Here is a 22,503-nt window from a genome sequence, read left to right as displayed (position 1 = left end):
TAATTTTTCCTTTATGAAATATTTATTTACTTTAATATGGTTTGTTATGTCATGTTGCATGAGATTGTGAGACATGTTAACGGAAATCTCATTATACAAAGTAGTTTACCCATTTAATCTTTTTAAATCTTCTATAATTATCTTCAGTTATAATATTTTACAAACTCCTTAGGTCATGCTTTGTAATCTATAGAATAGTCTAAAATCTGGATTCATAGTTCGTTTTGTTATCATATTTTGTTTCTTATTACTCCAATCCACAAGATTACATATTTTCATTTTTGATCAGATAACGTTTTAGATAAATTATTAGGAATTTGAATAGCATTTAGATATATTAGAAAGTTGTTATGAGAATGTGATAATTTCTATTGACACAAATTTTACTTATGGATAGAATAAGTATTTGATGAATTATCTTATATTTTGAGAGAAACTAAATTTTTGATATATTTAAGAAGTAGCATATACAATTACTCGTAGATAAAGGTATTGCATCTTATAAACACGCACAATATTCTATAGATAAAATAACCAGGATCTGAAAATTGAATAAAACTAGAATAAGTTCAAACCAGATGCAATATTAAGAATTTACTGATATATTTGATCAATTATGAACCTATGTATTCTCTCATTTATCTGGTTCTTCATTCTTTAACGTAAAAAAAATTATTTATTAAACAATTTATTATAACCTATGTGATCCCTTTAACAGTTTTTTTTTTTTAGTTTTGTGGAAAGAAAAGAATCGTAGAGCTTTTTAAGGGTGAAGAATACAATTTTTCTCAGATAAAGAATAGATTAGCTGAATTTTTTTGTCTATCCTATTAAATCACGACATTATTTGTTATAAGAATTTTGAGAATATCGTCTGAATCCGTAACTATAATATAAATTCTTCTGTAAATGGATGGTATCTCCGTTTTTGTTGGTATATGTTAATATACTGATTTCTTTTTATTTAAAAAAAAAAAAAACTTTTACTCTCTTTATTATGAAATACATTGAAGTTTCTATTCTTAATAATCTAACAGAAAAAGAAATAAGTAATCTGATGCCAAGATCACATGCTTGCCCAACCAGAGAACATTGCAGATTGCAGTTTAGGAAAACAAAAGATATCTCATCAGAAAACATGACGCAAGTTAAAACGATAATGAATAGAGACTCAGTCTTTACTGCTAATTCATTTTAAAATTTTGAAATTGTGTTTGATTATTCTAACAGCATATATGACATAATATGACACCTTAAATACACATAATAATAGACATCTGACATATTACCAATTCAAACCTCTCATTTATCTGGTCAAAACTATCGCTTCCCTTGCACCGGTAAATCACGATATTCATGCCACTTCCGATATCTTTGATGTCCAGGTAAAACAGGTCTAAGTCGAGCTGCAGTTGTACAATCCAAACAGCAACATCCTCGTAAATATTCAATGCAGGGTGCACAGCATCTGAAAGGAGAAACAGCCATGACCAAGACTCAAGACAATCAGTTATACAAGTAGTACTAGGTTCCTAAAGTCCAAATACTGAGAAAGGAGCAGATGAGTTCGGTTCAACTTGAAAACGCATCACTTTTTGGAAATAAAAAAACTGTAGGTCATATGCTTGCATATTCTCGGGTTTATGTTTCCATTCCAATTTTAGAGCCACAAAGATTTCTATATGGAATTCAACAGGTGCGCTTCAATTTCTGTCAGATTTTACAAAATTGAGAAATGAACTTCAGAACTTAAGAGGGAAAAAAGGCAAAGAAGTAATGTGCATTGTACTCTAATTTCCGTCCTTCCAAATCCGTTGATTCAAGTGAAATTCATAAAATATGTTTAAGTATTCGAACTTATTCGAAACATCAAAACTTATTTTTAAATAAATATCCTATTTGATACATTTGAAAATAAAATGAAACTTATCGTCCATGTGTTCCAAAAAAGCTGTTTACATGTGCCAACCAATACATTTCTTTACTTATTTAAAGACGAAAGGATGAAGCACAAAAGAAAAGGAAAGAGCACGAAGAGATAACAATTAAAAAGAACTATAAACTTAATTCTTCAAAGTGTTTTTACCATCTTGTTCAAAACTCTTCTTTTTGATTTCCTGTAGCCATATGCAAGAGAAAACATTACCAAGAAGAAATGACTTTTCATCAATCACAAATAGTTTTCTTGTCCTTCTGACAGATTGCGATGAAATTGAAGTTGGATGAGACCCAAAGGGGGAAAGAGCACTTACAGGAAAAGCAGGTTGCAATCAAGATTTGCGCAATTTCGATGTCTCAACTCCTGAACTTGTGAACCACAGACATGGCATCTTGCGAACAAGGCTTCTTGTTGACTTTTGTTGGCTTCACCAGCTGCTTCTGGGTTATAGGCAGGTGGTGGGAGCGAAAGGCGGGAGTCAAACACAAACAAATTACCAACCCATTCAGCGGGACCTTCTTTCTCAAGATAATGAGAAATGCCTCCTTTCAAGGTGTACAAGTTCTTAAAACCCCGCTGTCTGCCACATGAAACTAATATCTCAAAAAGGGCGGGAGATCTCCAGAAAAGTGGAGCCTAATCATCACAGAAGGCCATAGCTCTAATTACATCTAGAGACCAGTCTGCACATTACTCTGTTTCATACATGAGAAAATATCTTAATGTTTGGATATATAACCATATATCCGAATTCTCGGTGGCATTGATTGATTCCCTCTGCTAAAAGTTTACTCTGTTGCATACATGAGAAAAATATGTTCATATTCAATAATAATTATATATCCAGATCACATTGGTCTTGATTGACTCTCTCTGCTAAAAGCCAAGCAAATAGATGTATTCACTCATTTATTAGTAATAAAAAACCTGCATATATTTATAAATTTTTTCTATTAGCAGAAATTAGAATATTTTATCGATTATATACATAAAAGAAAAATTGGAAACATATTACGTCTCATTTTCTCATTTTTTGAAATAATTTTTAAAAATAAATATAGAAATATGATTTAAATAAGACTAAAATGTTTAATATAATTGATATGTAATAGGATTAGGATTAAATATTTAAAGTTCCTAAATAAAAAATATAAAAAATCTTTAATCTAATTAATATGTATTAATATTTCTCTTCATCTCCATTTTTCTCTTTTAATTTCTGGATTAGAACAGTACATAAAAAATTAAAATTGGGAATCGATACACGTCAATTTCTCTTTTTTATAAAAAAAAATTATTTTATATTTAATATTATAAAATATACAGTAATTATTTATTATAAAATAGGCAAATTGGTAGAAAATTAAAATCACGAATATAATTAAGATTCTCTAAAAGAGATCCTAGCACATGCCTTGCAATTGCAGCCCCATCTGATCTACAGATAAAGCTTGTGCCTATGTTCATATGCTAAAATCATAGTTGTTTAAAAGCAGATAGAATATCATATAGTAATTTGGACACCTTGTCGTTTCATTTAAAATTACATCAAATAAGCAAAAGGAACTGGTCAAAGCCAGACAAAAATAAATAAAACTTTCTAAAAAACAAGTCAGTTCAATCAAAATTAACCAATTCAGATGATAAAATTCAATCATTTTCACTTTTCTTTTAATTTTTATTTAGTTTGCAAGTAAATTATCTATCACAATATCTATATATTTATATATTTTTATGTTACAAACTATTGAGATATACTCTAAATAATTTTTTTTAATCTAGTGATTCGACCAATGAACTAGTGGTCAAACTAATAAATCAATAAACGATGTCCAATGCCTTGGACAATTCAATGACATGGCCGATTTACTAACTATAGCTAAATTGATTGCTAGTCATAATTCGGCAAGAATTTAAGTGGTCTGTTTGGCTGAAATGAAAACTTTAGAGAGAAAAGAAAAAGAAAGAGAAACTAAAATAAACACTGGGTACCTTAGGAGGGTAGAATATATGTCACAACGAATACCTCCAGTACAATACATCAGTACATCGGTCTTTTCCTTATCAACATTTGCCAAAGGATCTGAAGCAGAAATCTGGACATGTGGAAATATAGCAAAATGAAGCACATTTGCTATAAAGACCAGAAAACAGTTCCTTTCTAACTAAAAAAAAATAGTTACGCCTAAATTTAGCCTTTACATGTTTCCAGACAGATCTAATAAAGTGGGCAATCCTAAATTTTGCCCATCCTTTCATTGTACCTATAGTTTATGCTGAGAAGCCAACTGGGTGAACCATTTATTATAGCAGGTCAACTGTTGAAGCTTGGTGGGGATTAACACAACAAACATCTAAGTTTCTACAATATTTATTCATCTGCTGAGATAGCTAACTATTAATATAACCTTCTCAGCCCTCTGATAACAAGGAAAACACACATGTAAGGAAGAAAAAAATTATATATTCATATTAACCTATGATATATTGCTAAATAAATTGTGAAAAAATGGATAACAAGGTATATGTAAAACTCAGAAAACATTATCTTATGATCGAGATAAAAATCATATTGGCACAACGGCAAGTTTAAGAATGAAGGCAGCCCTTGTCAACACGATTTAATTTTAAATGATACTAACTGTAATATCTAGGTCTTATCCCAAAATTATTCAGTACCTCCTGCATCAACTACTAAACAAACTATGTCTTTAACTAATTTGCAAGATAGGTAATATAACCATGTTTACATCTACAATAATATAGGAACTAACAGGCAAAACAAATAAAAGAAAACGCAACAAAACAAACAAAACAAAAAGAAGGGAATCTATTTCTTGTCATTGTAATTTAAGGTTGTAATTCATGCTAGAAGTTAATTTGCTAAAATCAAGAAAAAATTTGGCAACAAATTGTGGATTAAACATACCTCCCTCTTAGATAGCCCAAATGAAGTGCTCCTGAAGCAGTCAACATCAGGTCGTTGGGCCCCACGAAAATGACCAATATCCCACTCATAACCTTATGATACAAAGTTCTGTCATCCTCATCTCAAGAGCAGAAAAGATGAATATAACAAGCTTTCAATTTGAATAGAAAAATATAACATCTTAACCATCATGAAAAAGCTTCAAACTAAAATTCAGAAAAATAAAAAATAAAAAGCAGACAACCACCACACCATCTTAGCCCTATGGTTATGGTGAGATGCCCCAAGTAAGAGTCAGTGCAGACCAACATCTATGACAGATAATCACATCAAACTCTCATAATTTGGTGAAAATTGGTCAATAACTCAAGATCCAGGACTTCTCAAGAAAATCAAGATCCAGTTAAGAATGATATATCTCATTCAGCAATATCTTTCAAAACATTTGAGATTATCTTATGAGGTTCTCTTGGAGAATCTAAAAATTGAAAAAAAAAAAATGTAAAATAAGAAAGGATAACGCAAATACATGATAACTTAATAGATAGGGGGTGAAAAAAGAGCCAATAACAACTAATCAGAACACAAACTACCAGAAAATCCCCGAAAACAAATGTTAAAAAGGAGAAGGAAGAGAAGACATCCCTTAAAATAGCTGAGATCCAGACCATTCATAGGAAGTTCATAACCTCAATGGCATGTTTGACTACTTGCATAAGGTAGAAATACGCAGAGAACGTCACAGCTAGTAAAGGAATGGAGTTTCATATATTGTTTTGTTGCATTAATCAAAATTACTTGGAAATTTTAATTACTAAAGAATTCTAATCCTGATTCATGAGTAGAAAATCAGAGTTGCAGTCAAGACAGAAATCAACCATTTAGCTTTAGGACTATATAACATCCATTAGCCTAACAATTGCATAGAATATCAATATTTTTTATACAGAATTTCATAATTTTAATAATATAAAATAACTAAATAAAATTAAATTTATGAAATTAAAATATGTAATAGTAATTTTATTAATTTTATGAAATTAAGAAAGTGACCAAAGGATAATATAAATGCAGCAAGCTCTAATGACTTCTTAAGCAAAATTATATGAAATTTCATAATTCGATCAAATTAAAATAAGTGAAACTCTACGATTTTTTAATTAGAATGTCCAATTTATTATGTAACAAATATGTAAATTTATTAACTTATATGTCCTATTTGATGTAAGTGCATTATATTATATTTTACACCAAAAATAATGAGGGGTATTACAGTCATGCACAATCTGTTAGAGCTTTATTGTAACCTCTAGTACTATTGAATCAAACATAGTAATCATGTTGTTACCAACCCAACATCATATTACAATTGTAATACCATAACAAGATTATTCCATCTCTATTGAATAGTTATTTCATTCCAGTTTATTCTATTCAGGGAACTAAATGTGCCCTTAATGCTCAATTCTCTCTTCCTGTGCAAATACACGACATAAGAAAGTAGCCAATGAGTCTAATTTCCATGTTCTCGTTTCTTATAAAAGCTCCCTTTTAGCCCAATTCCATGTTTAATAACACCTCCCTGCATCAATAACGGATTCCAAAGAAGCAAACCACGGTCCATCTAGCCACCAAAAAATAAGTGCACAAGAACATAGACAATGAAGTTCACCATACTTCTTGCTCATTCGACGGCTTTTTTCACTTGGAAAGCTACTAGATGTATTCTTACACTGGACAAGCTAATCAGGAAGGATAGAATCTTGGTTAATTGTTGGTACCTATGCATGAGGTATGCAGAGTCGTGTAATCATATCATGTTGTGTTGCCTTTACCTATCATTTGTAATCTATAGTTTATGGTCTGTTGGGCATCAATTGGGTGATTGTTGGCTCAGTTAGGGATGAGATTAGGGCCTGACATGGGTTCAAGAGGGATAAGACGACAAACCCTATTCCTTTGGCTACTCTGGGTATGGAAAGAAAGAAATATGAGCGCTTTGAGAACATTGAATCGATACGGATAGATTCATAGATCATTGGTTCCAGCCTAAGGTTTTTTATTAAGGATCATCATCTTTAACGGTTGAGGATCTTTGGACCTGATTGATATTTTGACTAACTTGTAAATTTGCTTTAACTTGCACCCCGTTTGTGCCTGTGAATATATTGTTCTATTTTCTTTCCCAAAAAAAAAACTATAAACATTTCCTTTCTTTCTCTTTTTCTTCCCCACAATTTAGAGGAACAAAATAATAGATTTTTTAAGGAAAAAATGAATGATGTCTATATTCTTTATTTTTCTTTATTAATTTTTATCCGCTTATCCAAACAAGAAAGCATGGTAAACTTTTCATGTTCTTTTCTTTTTCCTTACTTCCCTCAATCCAAAATAGTGTTAGAGTCAAATATCATAACTGTCGATTGTCAATATAGCCATTTTGGTGGTGAATCACGTGGTTAATCCTTGCTTTTCAATGTTCTACCACTATTCTATAGATTTCATACAACTTGGTGAACAGATGAACACATAATACTAAAAATGTGTAAGTAAAAAATGTGTAACCCATAAGTACATGAACATAAAGATGCCAGTGAATATTCATTTTATGAAATTGCAAAAGCAAGATAATTACCATTTCGCACATCCAATATAATGCAGTTGGAATTAAAAGTTGAATTTGGGGCTTTGTCAATGTCATTAGCAGCTTCTACTCTCTTTCTCCATTCAGATGGTGCTAGAGGTTTTGCTCGTAATGAAGAATCAAGCAAAGGAAGGTGTGAAATACCCCCTTCAAACTGGACAAATAAGAGGCAACAATAATGTGCAAACTAAGGAGGAAAAGAAAGAGGAGAAATCTCTAAAAACATTTTGATGTTTTTAATGAAGAATTTGTCACTAGTGAACTTACTTGAGCATAGAGTTTAAATAATCAAACTATAGGAGGTTCTTGTTCAAATGCCACCAATTAAAAGACATAATGGAACTAACAAGAAAGTGCATATTCATTGCCCATAAGTCATCATAACATGAGTAAAGGATGTCTGTCTTAGATAGTTTCTGTCAACAACAGTTTATAAGCTCTCTAATTATGTTTAAAGTTGTTTACATGTTTGGTCTCTTGCAATACTGTTTTCAAAAAACTGCTGATCTGTAACTTTTATATCATAGAGCTTATTACATCTCCAATAACCCTTAGTAATAACAAAGTAAAAGATTAGAATAACACTTAACAATTTAAAAGTTATATCTTTATATAATATCTCTTATTCCTCTTCAAAATGTTTTTTTGTTCATGAATAAAATATCAGCTATATTTTTACCAAACATGTCAATAAACTAATATATCTTATAAGCTAATATTACCAAACAGTAGCCAATATCCGCCTTGTTTAACATTACCATTTATCTATAGGCACCCTATACCTGCGCACATACATATTTACTTATCCACCCTTGTTCTGTAGGTGGAGTAATTTTTTCTACTCCCTATTTACCCGCTCCATCAACCAAACCCGAAACCTACTCCATTTACCCATCTGTTTAATTTAAACCTTATTATTCGAATCAATATAAAAATTTCAAAATGTAATAATAACATTTAATGTCCAACACTCTACTATATTTATAAGGGAAAATAACTAAAAAGTATATGGCCTATTTGGGATTAATTGGGTAATGGATAGCTTAATAAAAGAGGAGACCTGGGCATGGAGAGACATCCACAAGGATAAATGCTACAACAAGAATCTAGACCTTATCCCTCTGGTTACCTTATAAATTATCTGGAAGGAAAGAAATAGAAAGCCTTTCAAGGAATATAATTTTCTTTTGGTAGAATCAAGGATGTTTGTCTCCAGACTCTAGGTTTTCTGACAAAAAATCATTCTCTCTATACTTTTGGAGGATTTACAAGATCTCTTGCAATAGTGTTTAAAAAAACTGTTGATCTGTAACTTTTATATTATAGAGCATATAACATCTCTGAAACACATTAAGTACTAACCAAACAAAAGACTAAAATAACACTTAAAAATTTAAATATATATATATATCGTTATATATAATATGTTATTCCGATTACTAAAGTGCTTTTTTTGTTAATGAACAACCCAACTTATAAGCTATATCTTTACCAAACATGTCAATAAACTAATACAGCTAATAAGCTCATCTTTCCAAATAGCATATCCATCCCATTTAACATAACTCTTTATCCCTACTTGCTACATGCCTAGGTAGTTACATATTTACTTATCCACCCCGTCCTGTGGGTAATGCCCCCACGAACCCCCTCCCCCCCAATCAACCAAACCCGCCAACATGCTTCCTTTGGCCATCTATTTTGTTTAAACAATATTTAAAATTAACCATTTTATATTTAATAAGAAAGTTATATTTCAAAAAAATATTTAATAATAAACCATTCAAATCAATATAAAATTGAAAACGTAATAATAATATTTGATGTCAACAGTAATTATATATATAAAAGTAATAAGGGAAAATAACTAAAAGATATATGGCTAGTCTTCTGGGGATTAATTGTGTAATTGCTGGCTCAACAAAAGAGGAGACTTGGGCATAGAGGCATCCATGGGATAAATGCTACAACAAGAATCTAGGCTTTATCCCTCTAGTTACCTTACGAGTTATCTGGAAGGGAAGAAATAGAAAGGTTTTCAAGGAATAGAATTTTCTTTTAGTAAAATCAAGGACATTTGTCTCCAAACCCTAAGTTTTTTTATAAACGATTGTCCTATCAATATTTTTGGACGATTTAGGAGGCGTAATTGATATTTCGACATTTATAAACTTTTGTATATGGGTCCTCACAAAGACAGACTTGAGTCTTGTAATCACCTCCTCCTCGGTTGCCCTTTATCTTACAAACTCTGGTCCATGGTTTTGGGTCTCTTAGGCTTATCTTGGGTGATGGCAGCTACGACCAGTTTTGAATTGTTGGCTTGGGAGGGTACCAGCAGCAGGGAAAAAAGCTATTTGAATCATTCCTCTCACTATATTTTGGGTTATCTGGAAAGAATGCAATAATCGAGCTTTTGAGGGGAAGAAAGTTGACTTTAATACCATCAAAGACAATTGGTTTTATTATTTTGATTCTAGTGTTTTAGGGCACAACCTTAATTGTATGGATGATTTTGGGTACATTGTATATATGCTAATTGACATATAAAATTTTGTACATGGGCAGTGCCCTTCTTGGCACCTCATTAATATACAAACCTCACACTTTTATTTCCCAAGAAAAAAGACTTTTGTATATGGGTTGGACCATCTTCCTACCTATATATATAATATTAATTGTTACTCTCAAAACAATTAAAAAAGATATAAACAAGGTCGGCAGGTATTGTTAGATGACATAGACAAGCTTTACCAGTACCCACTCTATGCCAGTTACGAATGTAGACTTTGTTTTGTGATAGAAGAAGTATTACTAAGAGGAGAAGCAGAATACGACATCATCCCAGAACCTTCAATTAGAAGATTCGAAAAAAGAAACACGAGAAGCATATAGTATAACAAGAAAGAAGAAAAACTGAATACATTATTTTTTACTTATACCAACCACAAGACCCTTTGAATTTACGCGATTACCTGCCTGTTAGGGTCCCTAGTGATGGATCTCGTTATGGGACAATGAACAACAAAATAGTAAGAAGAGAAACATTCTTTTTGGTTCTTCTGTCTTTACCTATTTTTAGATTTAGATTAAAATTTAAGGGTTCATTTGAGAGAGAGAAAACCATATAATCTATAGAGAAGTAAGGAAATACTCTACTTGAAATAATTCTTCATAGATATCTGTCCTTGAAGAAGACAGAATGTTTTAGCATACAAGTGCAGTTACCCACAGCTGTTAATTCTGGAAATAATTTTCCTGAATTGCCTACTCTGCGCCTCTTGCCTTTAAAAGGTTTATTCTCCCATATTACACATAATTTAACACTTACCTCACTTATTACCTTGTATACACATAATAAAACCTACATAATTAATACATCTAATATTTTATTTTTTATTTTTTCTCTGATACACCTTGCAAAAGGAACTATTTAGTTGTTCCTAACACTGCCCAAACAGGATGGTAGGAGCGAGTTTGGTTGTTGTTCCTGACACTGCCCAAACAGGGCGGTAGGAGTGAGTGGGGTCATCTTTCGAAGCAGTTATAAATAAAGTGAGCTAAACATCCTCTAAAAATGATAATTTGGAAAAACCATATGATGAAATGACTATCAACTGGCAAGGATGACTTAGGAAAGCAACAAAACCCAGTATTACAATTAGACTTGCACAAGGAAATTAGTTTATAAACCCTAATATAGCACTAGAATGTCCCAGAATTCTTAATAAAAGGTGAAAGAATGTTTTACAATCATAAAAAAATTATCCAAAAATTGGAAACAGGATGCTCAAGAAACTAGCTTGCCTGTACTAGCGAGGACTTGTACCGCAACTTAAATTTTGGGAAGGCATGCCGATTTAGTGCAGGAGATATCTGGACAAGGATGGCAGAGAATCTATTATCTTCCTTCAACCAATCAACATAAGCAAGAGCATCTTTTGATGGCCCACTGTACTGCACAGAGACAAAGAATGTCAGAAGGAAATATCAAGAGACATGCTGAAAAAACAAAGAAAATAACAAAGCAAAGAAAATAACTAATCTTGAGGTGGTACCGTTGTAGTTAATAATCTAATATACTAATTAATGCATGCTATACCTTTTGGGAGCAAGCAGGGAAGAAAAGGCAAAAGTTTTCCATTAAAAACAGCCAAGTTTTAACAATTTTTTTTTTTCGAAATAAAAAATATAAAGTATTATTCACAAGGTACCAAAACCAGGAGTACCACCCATGTACAAAATCTCTACAAAAAATTTAGAGCATCAATGACTTCCCCAAAATTCTCATCATTAATGATATCATGACCAAGCACAATTGTCCCAAACAGGTGTATCCATCTATCCATTAATCTATTAGAACTACTCTCTATGCTATCAAAAGTACTTCTATTCTGTTCTTTCCAAATAACTCAAAAAAGGGTTAAAGGGACAAGATTAGCAATGTTTCTTTTTATATATAAACCATCCCAAGCCCAAATCTCTCCCCCAACTGAACCCAAAATTACCCAATTGATACCTAACCACCCATAAATCCCGCACCATAGTTTAGAAATAGTAGGACACCATAGTAGAAGATGATTGCAAGTTTCCACAGCTTTTAAACAGCAATAGCAACCATTTGCAATAATTCTGCCTTTACTTTTCAACCTGTCCAAAGTAAGGATTTTTTCCCAGCAAGCCTCCCAAGCAAAAAAAGCAATGCGTGGAGGAATTTTAGTCTTCCAAATCAGCTTAGCAGGAAATAGTCTTCTGTTTTCAGTACCCATCTCGTGTAAGAACTTATAGTATGAAGTGATTGAAAATATTCCATTTTTTTTCCAGATTCCACACCACCTGATCATCACTATCCGACACCTGTGCAGATTCAAGAGTAGACATCAAGTCTTCAAACTCTTTAACCTCCCAATCATTCAAGTTCCTCTTAGTATTAATTAACCAAACCATGTTCCCGTTAACAACCCTGTAAGCCTCAAAGCATTATGCAGTTTCTGCACGGTAGTTAAACAATCTAATGTGGTAAAACAGTCATACCCTACTTCAAAATGGAAAGAAGGAAAATACGAAAAGCACAGGGTCTGTCAAGAATATAAATGTCTTTCATGTGCTTGCAGAATTTGAAAATCACCATAAGCTATTTGATAATCTCTTAAGATTCTTGTTCTAAGGCTTCTTACCAAATTCAATAAAATATTAATCAATCCCAGTCCACAGATGAGCAAACGGATCATGTAACTGGAGGAGAAGAGAGAGCTTGTTAATTGGCACCCCAACTGTCTCCCAAGGCAACTAGTCACGAGAGTGGAAAACATATCACTCCTTTTGCTTAAAAGTTAAATTTGAGTGTACAAGGCAGCAAAGAAGCATGAAGTAATCTGCTTTACCTCGTTCTATTTAAGAAATGATTAAATGAAATGTATGTATTAAAATCTCAAATGCGGAAGCGTAATAAAAATTTTGATTAACATCCCTTACACAATAACCAAAACGTACTCAAAACATGAAGGAACAACTAACTAAAAGAGATACTCGAAATAAGAACTATAAATATAATTATAAAGTCTTTAGGCGTCCTCTTCACCGTCTTCCTGCGGAACGGGCTCGGGAACAACGTCTTCCTGATCTGAAATGGTTAAATAAGGAATGAGTTACACCAGCCCAGTAAAGACATCACACTATCTCACCGCCACGGAAGTAAATGTGGGTAGAAAACAAAAATGACCAATGGAGCATAATTTATAACAAACTCGTTTATTAACATAAAAACTTTTACTGTCTACTTATCTCGGTGAGATCCATGAAAACAACATATGAAAGCGATAACATTATCATCATCATGAAATCATATAGACTTTATAACATAACACTTACCACGCCTTTGCATTTCAATTATTAAACCACATATTTTCCTTTTTTACCAGTCTACTAGTATCCATGGGGATCCATAGGGGGTCCCCGCTACCCGTGAACCATTAACATTAATAACCTGATTTCAAGGCCGTCCCCATACCCCGTCCGGTATGAGCGCCAAAACACATAAGCTCTCCATACCCCATCCGATATGAGAGACCACGTTCCCGGTAGGGTTCCCTACGGACCTGGTCCGTCCACCATCTTCCAGGATATCTAGTCAGGCTGTCCACATTATCCATTTTGCCTTTTTCCTTGATCTCAATCATCCAATCATACACAACATGTAAACCAGTAATTGACACCAAACAAGACAACACAGTATCGGGTTCTCGGGTTGGCCGTTTTCGGCCGAATTCGGCCAAACTTGCATTGGTCCCTGCGATAAAACAACCCTAGGGCTCTCGGTGGGCCAAAAAGTCACGAAAAACCGAGACTTACCGGCGGCGGTGCTCTCGGGTGCGGCGGCTCCTCCGACGTGAGTCGCGTTTTGATGTTTGGCTCCGATCAACCTGTAGAGAAAAGAACGGTGATCACAGTGGTATAAAATTTGCATCGAACGGAGGCCGAGAAGGGCCTCATCGGAGGCAAAAACAGATGGGAGTCGCGGCGGCGCTGCTGGACTTCGGCGGGGTTTTCCGGCCGTTTGGCCGGTGGCGGTTTGACAATAGGCGGATTCACCATCGAAAAACGAGCCAGGGAGAGAAAATTTACCTCGATTGGCGGTCGGAAACTTCTCCGGTGCGGCGGCAGGTGGCGGCGGCCGGCTCCTCCGGCGTTTGGTTCTTCTTCTCCAGCGAGGCACTGGCGGCTAGGGTTTTGTGGTCAGGTGTGGGTGGGGTTATTTATACCCTTTACCTTTTAATCTCAACCGTTCATCAAGATTAAATCTGAACCGTCCGATCGCGATTTAATTGTGATTAAATCTGCGCCGTCCATCGCGATGCGATCTGGGCCGTCCGTGCCTGATTGAATCTGAGCCGTCCGTACGCGTGAATCTGGGCCGTCCATGCGCACGTTTGATCTGGGTCGTCCGTGCGCGCAGGAACGAATCTGGGCTGTCCGATCGCGCGCACGCGGATCGCACACGTGGCTCGTCCCGTGTCAGCGTTTCCTCGCTACGCGGCGTGTCTTGGTTGGCCGGAGCTGCTGACCGGGCTGCTGACGTGGCAAAACTTTTCTAAATTTCGTTTTAACCCCCGGTTTCTGATTTTCTTTTCAAAAACACCCCCTAAATCGAAATTTTCACCCCTTTTTCCCAAAATCAATTTCAATTAAATCCAAATAATATTTTTACCCAATTTTATCATTTTTATTTTTATTAAATTAAATTAAATTAAAATATAAAAAATTCAAATACAAAAAAAGAAAATAAATAAAAATAATATAAAAAAAAATATTTTGGGTGTTACATGGAGGAGAAGAGAGAAAGCTTGTTAATTGGCACCCCAACTGTCTCCCAAGGCAACAAGTCACGAGAGTGGAGAACATATCACTCCTTTTGCTTAAAAGTTAAATTTGAGTGTACAAGGCAGCACAAAAGCATGAAGTAATCTGCTTTACCTCGTTCTATTTAAGAAAGGATTACTTGATGGAGTCAAGCTTTGAAAAGGGTTACCTGATAGATTTCATGCTTATAAAATGGATACTAAGCTGAAGCAAACACCTTTCATCTCTAACCCAATAATTTCTTCTTCTCTTCTTCCCAAAACCCAAACTCACCAACAAACCCACTGAAAAAACGGGTCGGCCTTATCTTTCCTGCGATTAACAAAACTATGAACTCGGTAAACTCCAGACGATTCATACTCATTGGAAGAAAATCCTTTGACGTTGTTTGTGAAGGCAAGAAACTCGATAGTCTAAGGATTAGCGAAAACGGAAGAGGAAATCGATTATCTATCTCCCTCAACAAAACTGAAGTCGCATGGATAGTGGACGCATTGAATGAATTTTTTTGGAACAAGGGAGGGGCCTCTTGGGGTAAGAACCTCAAAAATAGACATCACCACCTGTATTTCGTCATGTTATGGAACTGGCGTGGCAGAGTTCTGGTGCTTTTGGAGGAAATGGAAAACCATACAAAAAGGATATTCATTCCAGATGGATATGAAGTCGGAGAAAGACAACATAAATTCTCAATGTTCGAGTTGGCCTAAGTATCTCTGGTTAACCCTTTCAAGAAGAAGACGGAGAAAGACAACATAAATTCTCAATCTGTTTCGAATCCCACAAAACCCTCCGCACTCAGTATTGGCTGCCTGATTTGCCAATGCAGCTTCCAAATCCCCGTAGCAGTGATTGAGAAAAAATCATTTGCGACGGTGATACTGTCCTCCAACTCGGGTCCTCCTCTGGTCACGACGGTTCCACCCGCCCCGAAAGCTTGCTCCAAAAAGTTGCAAATTCAAAATGGTTCTCACACAAGAACTGCCTCTGCCGTCACTGAAAGCCGCAACCAACGTTTCTTGTCCCGTGAGTTAAAAGCAGCAGAAAAAGAAAATTTTGAATGGGCCCCTTCAGCAAAAAGAAAAATTTATGAAGTCCAGGTTGTTTTGGGCTGAGAAAGAAAAATGGACAGACCAAGCTGGACCAAGTAAGCCCATTTGGACACATCCCAGCCCAAAAAAGAAGATGAAAAAGTGACATGGGAATGGAGGGTAAAGAAAAGAAGCTCCCCCCCCCCCCCGGTTGTGCAGACACTCCCACCCGAGACCATGTCTTCTTCATTTTCTTACTGTGATAGGCAACTAAATGGAGATATAGCAGCAACAGTAATTACCTCAAATGAGTGGTCAGCAGAAACTTTCTCCAATGACAGATTGCTAATTAGCCTGGAAAATGAGAAACCCCCCACTGTCAGGTATGGAATTGGTTCCAGTTCATCAAGAGTCTTCTCTCCCTCCTTTACAATTCTTTAAAGTTGACAACTTGGTAGAAGTTATCAGCTCTCTTGACAGAATACTCAAAGGAAAGCAGTCTTATGACGTTCAAATACTCTCCGATTGGATTTTAGATAATGTGCACTGCATCAGCACCTCTCTAGGTGTCTCCTACCTTGATAGTGACAATGGAATACAGCCATATTTTACTGACTTGGAAGAACATGTTATTGATCATTTTAAGGGCAGACTATTAACATGTGGAAGTAAAAAGAAACAAAAAGTGGGTGGCTCAAGAGAACTCAAGAGACTACAGACAACTATAAACTAAGAGGGAAGGAACAACAAGAGCAAGGGTAGCGGGGGGAATTCAACTCTTTCATGATGTTAGACAAAATTCTATCTTAGAATGTTAGGGGATTAAATGACGCCCGCAAAAGAGAAGTCATAAGGGGCCGCCTTAACAGATGGAAACCATCCATAATATGTCTTCAAGAATCAAAGTTGAGTGAGGTCAACGAGAAGATAATCAGAAGTATCTGGAGCTTTAAAGATACTGGTTGGTGCTCTCTGCCTGCTAAAAGGGTGCTGCCGGTGGTATCATTATTATGTGGAGAAAAGACAAAATCCTATACCATTCTTTCATGCTTGATGATGCATCTCTTTCTTGTCTTTTCTCTAATTTATCCAACGGAGACAACTAGTATTTCTCTGGTGTTTATTGCTGAGGCAACTCCTCTGAACGAAACCTGCTGAATGTGGAATTGGAAAAAATTAAATCCTCTTAGGGGTGTAAAGGAATCATTGGTGGTAACTTTAATATGATTCTAAGAAGGTCGGAGAGATCCGGAAATCATTCATCAGATTCTGAAATTGAAGACTTTCTCTCTTATCATCAACAATATGGATTTAATTGATTTACCACTAGCTGGTGGGAAATGGACCTGGAGCACCTTGAGAGATCAGCCATCATTCTCCAGAATTGACAGATTTCTCATTTCAGCTGATCTCTTATCATCTGTTCCGAACATAATTCAAAAACTCATGCCAAGACCCATCTCGGATCATTTTCCCATCATGCTTGTTTCAGATGGTATCAAATGGGGACCAGTCCTTTTTCGTCTTGACAATAAATGACTCAAGCATGAAAAATTCAAATCACTAGTGACTAACACATGGAGAAACACTCTTGTTAGGGGTACAGCTACCTACAAAGTTGCTCAAAAGTTGAAGATCTTAGAGGCAGAAATTAGAAATTGGGCCGAAGTCACTGCTAAGCAAGATGAAGAGGACTTTTCAAGTATTATTGATGAAATTGATAATCTTGACAGGTTGGAGGCTGAAAACCACTTATCCCCTCAAGACAAAGAGAAACGAAGCAATCTGAAAATTCATCTGGCACATAAACTTCATCTAGAAGTAATTTCTTAGATAAAAATCTAGAGAAAAATGGCTCAAAAAAAGGGTTAAGAACACAAAATATTTTCACATGTTGGCCAATTACCGGAGAAGGATCAACTTCATTGATGAACTCAACATTGATGGGCACATTCTCAAATGCAATAATGAATTGAGAGATGGGGCAAGTGAGTACTTTCATAAGTTATATACTAAAAATTCTTTCTCTCGCCCTCGTCTTGATGATCTTCATTTTAATAATATTAATAATGGTGACCGAAATCTACTAGAAATGAAATTCACTAAGACAGAAATTTATGACTACATTCAAGATTGTGATGGCAATAAAGTCCTAGGGCCATATAATTTCAATCTCAAATTCATTCAATCTTTTTGAGATGTCATTAAACAAGACATCATGAATTTCTTTAATGATTTTTATAATCATGGTTCCTTTGTAAGATCACTCAATTTTAATTTTCTTGCTATGATCTCAAAGAAGACTAATATGGAGAATATTAGAGACTTTTGTCCTATTAGTTTCATTGGGTGCATCTATAAATTACTATCTAAGGTTTCTGCCTAAAAGATTATCTACAATTCTTCACAAGATAATTGGCGACTCATAGAATACTTTTATTTATGGTAGACAAATTTCATATGCTATTTTTATCGCAAATGAAACGGTCGATGAGGTCATTAGGAACAACAAACAAGGTGTTTTATACAAACTTGATATTAAGAAAACCTTTGATCATGTAAATTGAGACTTCATTGATCATATGTTGGAAAGATGTGGTTTCGGGACAAAATGGAGATGTTGGATTATAACATGCATACTACTACTAGCTTTGCAGTCATTGTGAATGGTGGCCCTTCTAACTTTTTCACTGCTTTGAGAAGTTTAAGGCAAGGTGACCCACTATCTCTTTTCCTTTTCATTATTGTTATGGAGGCTTTGAATAAATTACTTGATAGGGCCAAACAACTTAAACTGCTTTAAGGAATTTCTATGGGACACAGGGGCAATCAAATTGAATTAACACATCTATTTTTCGCGGATGACGCTCTCATTTTCTGTCATCTTGACATCTGCTCATTCATTTTAATGGAATGCACTTTATTATGTTTCTAAGTGGTTTTTAGTGTAAAAATCAATCTTCACAAATCTGAATTGATGATGAAGGGTTCTCAATCTGGTAAATCCCCGACGCAGATTTTGGGTTGCAAAGTTTCTCAATTACCCATCTCATACCTTGGTGCTCCCCTTGGGGTCAAATACAAAGATAAAAAATATTAGGATCCGATCATTGATATGTTTCAAAACCGACTTGCTAACTGGAAGAGGAAATTCCTATCAAAGAGAAGACGATTAACTCTCATTAAAAGCACCCTATCTAATCTCCCTATTTATCTCTTTTCGATATTCAACATTTCAACTTGTGTTGCCAACACATTATAATCCATTCAGTGCAACTTTCTCTGGGGAGATGATGATAGTAATAATAGGAAAACCTACCTTGTAAACTAGAAAGAAATCAAGAAATCTATTAAAGATGGTGGTTTGGGCTTGAGATCTATAACAACACTTAACAAGGCCCTTCTTGGAAAATGGATTTGGAGATTCTGGAACGAAAATAATAGCCTATGGAAATCAATCATATTGTGCAAATGGTTCAACAGTGACTATCATGATCAATCTAGAATTAAAAATAGCACATTTGGTTCGAACCTTTGGAAGAACATTTGGAAACTAAACAACATTATTCTATAACACTCTAGTTGAGTTATTGGGAAGGGCAACAAAATAAGATTTTGGTTTGACATTTGGCATGACAAGTCTACTCTTTAAATAATATTCTCTCTTATTATGTTATTGCTAGGAACAAAAATATTTTGATTAAAAATATTACGGTTCTTAACAATCAGGACTTTTGGTAGGTGTTAGTATTCAGAAACTTACAAGATTGTGAGTTAGAGGAATATTTATCCTTACTACATACTCTATATTCAATTCAAGTCTATGACAGGGAGGACAATATAAAATGGTTACTTTCCAAAAATGGTACTTTTATTGTCAGATTTCTCTACAACCACTTGACGGGCAATTTTAATCAAGACAACATTAGCTTCCCTTCCAACATAATATAGAAATTGGGTGCTACTCCGAGAATTTTATTTTTTGCTTGGGAAGCTACAAAAGGCCGCATTCTTACCTTTGACAACCTAATAAAAAGAGGTTTCACGATTGCCAATAGATGTTTCCTATGTAAAAATAATTTAAAAACCTGTAACCACTTACTTTTAGGCTGTTCGGTTTCACAGTACCTATGGAACACCATTATTAGTCTTATGGGGCTGTCTTGGATCATGAACAACAACATTCATGCTAAACTCCTAGCATGGGAAGGCATCAACAGCAAGAGAAAAATGATACGATTAATCCCACTCACCATAATATGGGTCCTTTTGAAAGAGAGAAACAATCACGCTTTTGAAGGAATAGAACTTGATTTTAACAAACTCATTGATTGTTGGTTTCATTATTTTGGTTCTATTATTTTGGGACATGTCTTGATGATTTTGATTCTGTTGTCGATAGTTTAATCAATTTGTAAATACATTATAAATGGGTTGTGCCCCCTTGGCACTTTAACATCAATACAACTTCACACTTTTATTTCAAAAAAAAAATGGTTACTAAGCTTAGGAAACCTAGATTCCACTAGGATATTAAATGAAATCCACCAGAAATTTTAAAAATCTTGAACTCAATGAAGTTGGACTTACATACTTACAGCTTCCTAAAAACTATTCCTAATCCAAAACTGATTCCTAGGCAAACAACTTCTAATGTGCTTAAAACTTCATCACATAAGCTAAATAAAAAGCCTGACCAAACTAATAAAATAAGCATCATAATAAATCCCATTCTATATAGAATCTAAATTCAAACATATCTTAGTACTGTAAACAATTATACTAATAATAGTTCAATTATCCTCCTCCACATGAGGCTCAACTTCCTCTCCCAGGCTTCATTCAATCAACAGTGTAAACTAGCACAAAACATTCAGAAAATACATTGTCACTAACAAACGGAAGTCAGATTTCTGGCCAAGTAAGAAATTCCCACTTTATGTACCATCACGAAAATTCAAACGGTGCCATGAGATCCAGCACTAAAATAACAAAGAATTTAAACACACTCATGGACTCATACACATCCACACGCTACGCTAACCCAGAAAAGAAAATGCCAAAAGGAAAATAGAAGCTTTGATGTAAAGGGGAAAAAAGAACCAGCACCTGGGCATTAATTCCTTGCTCGCTCAGATATATCCGACCACGAATATCCAGGCCCTGGAAGTATACGATAAAGATTTTGAGATTTATGAAACTAACAATCTTTTACACATCCATGTATAACCTAAAATTTCTCCAATATTCTGTTTAAAAGAACCGAATCAGTGTTGCAAGAGTAAAAGCGAAAATAACAAAAGAAAAAAGCGGATAAAAACCTCCATGAAAGAAAGATGCTTGACGACTTCACTCTGAGCGTCTTTAATGAACACAAAACAATAGAAATTCACTACAATAAAGTTATCACCATCACCAGCAACATGTCTCGCAGGCTCCGCTCCACTGCAAAGTGAAAATGTGGCACAATTACAATCTCCATTTCTCTGCTTGGTCTGGAGTAAGAGGAATTGTTTTTGGCGGGTTAGAGCCGGAGAAGGGGGCTTGAATTGCAGGAGAGTGATATTATTACTTCTGTTGAAGGAATAGAATGGTGTTGTGATGCAAGTAGAAGCAGCGGCGGAAAGAAGGGCACCATAACCCTTCATTTATGGTGATTTTTGTGCAGCAGGGCACAGAAATTCCGAGCAGAGGAAATGGTTGGAACTCTCAAGTTACAGAAATAACAGATACGGTATCGAACTCTCACCACTCACCAGTCGCCACCTACATCCTTTTTTTAAGTATTAGTAAGTGTACTTTGCAAAATGAAGTATAACAAATAGTAAGAATTGTTCTCTAAAAAATTCAGTATAGCACAAACTTCAAATGATATAGAATTTTATATATATATTTATATATATATAATATTTTCATTGTTAGTCAAGAAATGATTATAGAATTAGATTAAACAAGTGGAGTTAAGTTTTAAAAACATATTCTTTTCTTTTTGTTAGAGTTATAATTGGGAAAATACATAGCATGGTTTGATTGAATGTGTTGAATTTAATTAGCTCTAAAGGTGAATTAAAGTCTCAAACATAGTAACTTATTTGCATATTTGAATTTAGTTTAATCATGAAATTTAGTTGAGAAATATAGAACTATTTCTATAAATGAGTAAATAACTTCTACTGAAGGCATAACTTCTCCAGGTTCATCATCTAACATTGATGCTTCGAAAGGTTTTAGATTTCCGACATTGACCATAGAGTATATTTTCATGTAGCTAGGTAACTCTAGTTGACATGCATTATCACCAATCTTTTTAAGGATCTTAAAATGACCATAACAAATAAGCTTCAACTTCTTGCCTTCTCTTTTTAATCTCTCATTTCCAAGTGTAGTCATACTAGATCTCCTATTTGAAATTTGTCTTTCACTCTATGTCGATCATGTCTAGCTTTATATTTTTATTGAGCTTTCTGCAACTGCTTTTATACTTAACCATGGACCATTTGATGCACTCTAAGAACTTTTAAGCCTTCTTGGGACAATTCTTTTTTTGCACTTCCTTTGATGATGACTCAAGTATAAACTCAATATCAAATAGACTTTGTGA

The 22,503-nt window shown here is 34.6% G+C and overlaps 1 protein-coding gene across 3 annotated transcripts; it reads right to left on the bottom strand.

Moving 5' to 3' along the window:
• Positions 1-1,148: 1,148 nt before the first annotated feature.
• Positions 1,149-21,687, bottom strand: LOC110810073 (Rhodanese/Cell cycle control phosphatase superfamily protein). 3 transcript variants are annotated; one of them, XM_088210706.1, is made up of 9 exons: positions 21,224-21,687; positions 21,012-21,065; positions 11,320-11,469; positions 7,504-7,666; positions 4,869-4,960; positions 3,932-4,035; positions 2,253-2,519; positions 2,087-2,117; positions 1,149-1,468 (listed from the first exon to the last, which is right to left on the bottom strand). In XM_088210706.1, exons 1-9 carry the CDS (start codon positions 21,548-21,550, stop codon positions 1,448-1,450), a joined length of 1,209 nt encoding a protein of 402 aa, XP_088066832.1. In that variant the 5' UTR covers positions 21,551-21,687; the 3' UTR covers positions 1,149-1,447. The 3 variants fall into 3 exon arrangements, with proteins under 3 accessions (XP_088066832.1, XP_088066833.1, XP_088066831.1); XM_088210707.1 differs by lacking the exon at positions 2,087-2,117 and adding an exon at positions 12,690-13,135 and having other exon boundaries at positions 21,224-21,310; XM_088210705.1 differs by lacking the exon at positions 2,087-2,117 and having other exon boundaries at positions 21,224-21,682.
• Between the last annotated feature and the right edge of the window lie 816 nt (positions 21,688-22,503).

The sequence above is a fragment of the Carica papaya genome, chromosome 9 (genome assembly GCF_054855325.1).
Source record: "Carica papaya isolate Zhongbai chromosome 9, ASM5485532v1, whole genome shotgun sequence".
Lineage (NCBI taxonomy): Eukaryota > Viridiplantae > Streptophyta > Magnoliopsida > Brassicales > Caricaceae > Carica > Carica papaya.
This window is presented reverse-complemented; position numbering and strand designations above follow the sequence as displayed.

Bases quoted from the DNA above. Each gene is read 5' to 3' on its own strand.
- LOC110810073 (XM_088210705.1), bottom strand. From the start codon at position 21,550: ATGAAGGGTTATGGTGCCCTTCTTTCCGCCGCTGCTTCTACTTGCATC. The intron at 21,066-21,223 runs GTTTTTATCCGC...GTATACTTCCAG, and splicing joins AGCATCTTTCTTTCATGGAG to GGCCTGGATATTCGTGGTCG. The intron at 4,961-7,503 runs GTAATTATCTTG...TTGTATCATAAG, and splicing joins TATATTGGATGTGCGAAATG to GTTATGAGTGGGATATTGGT.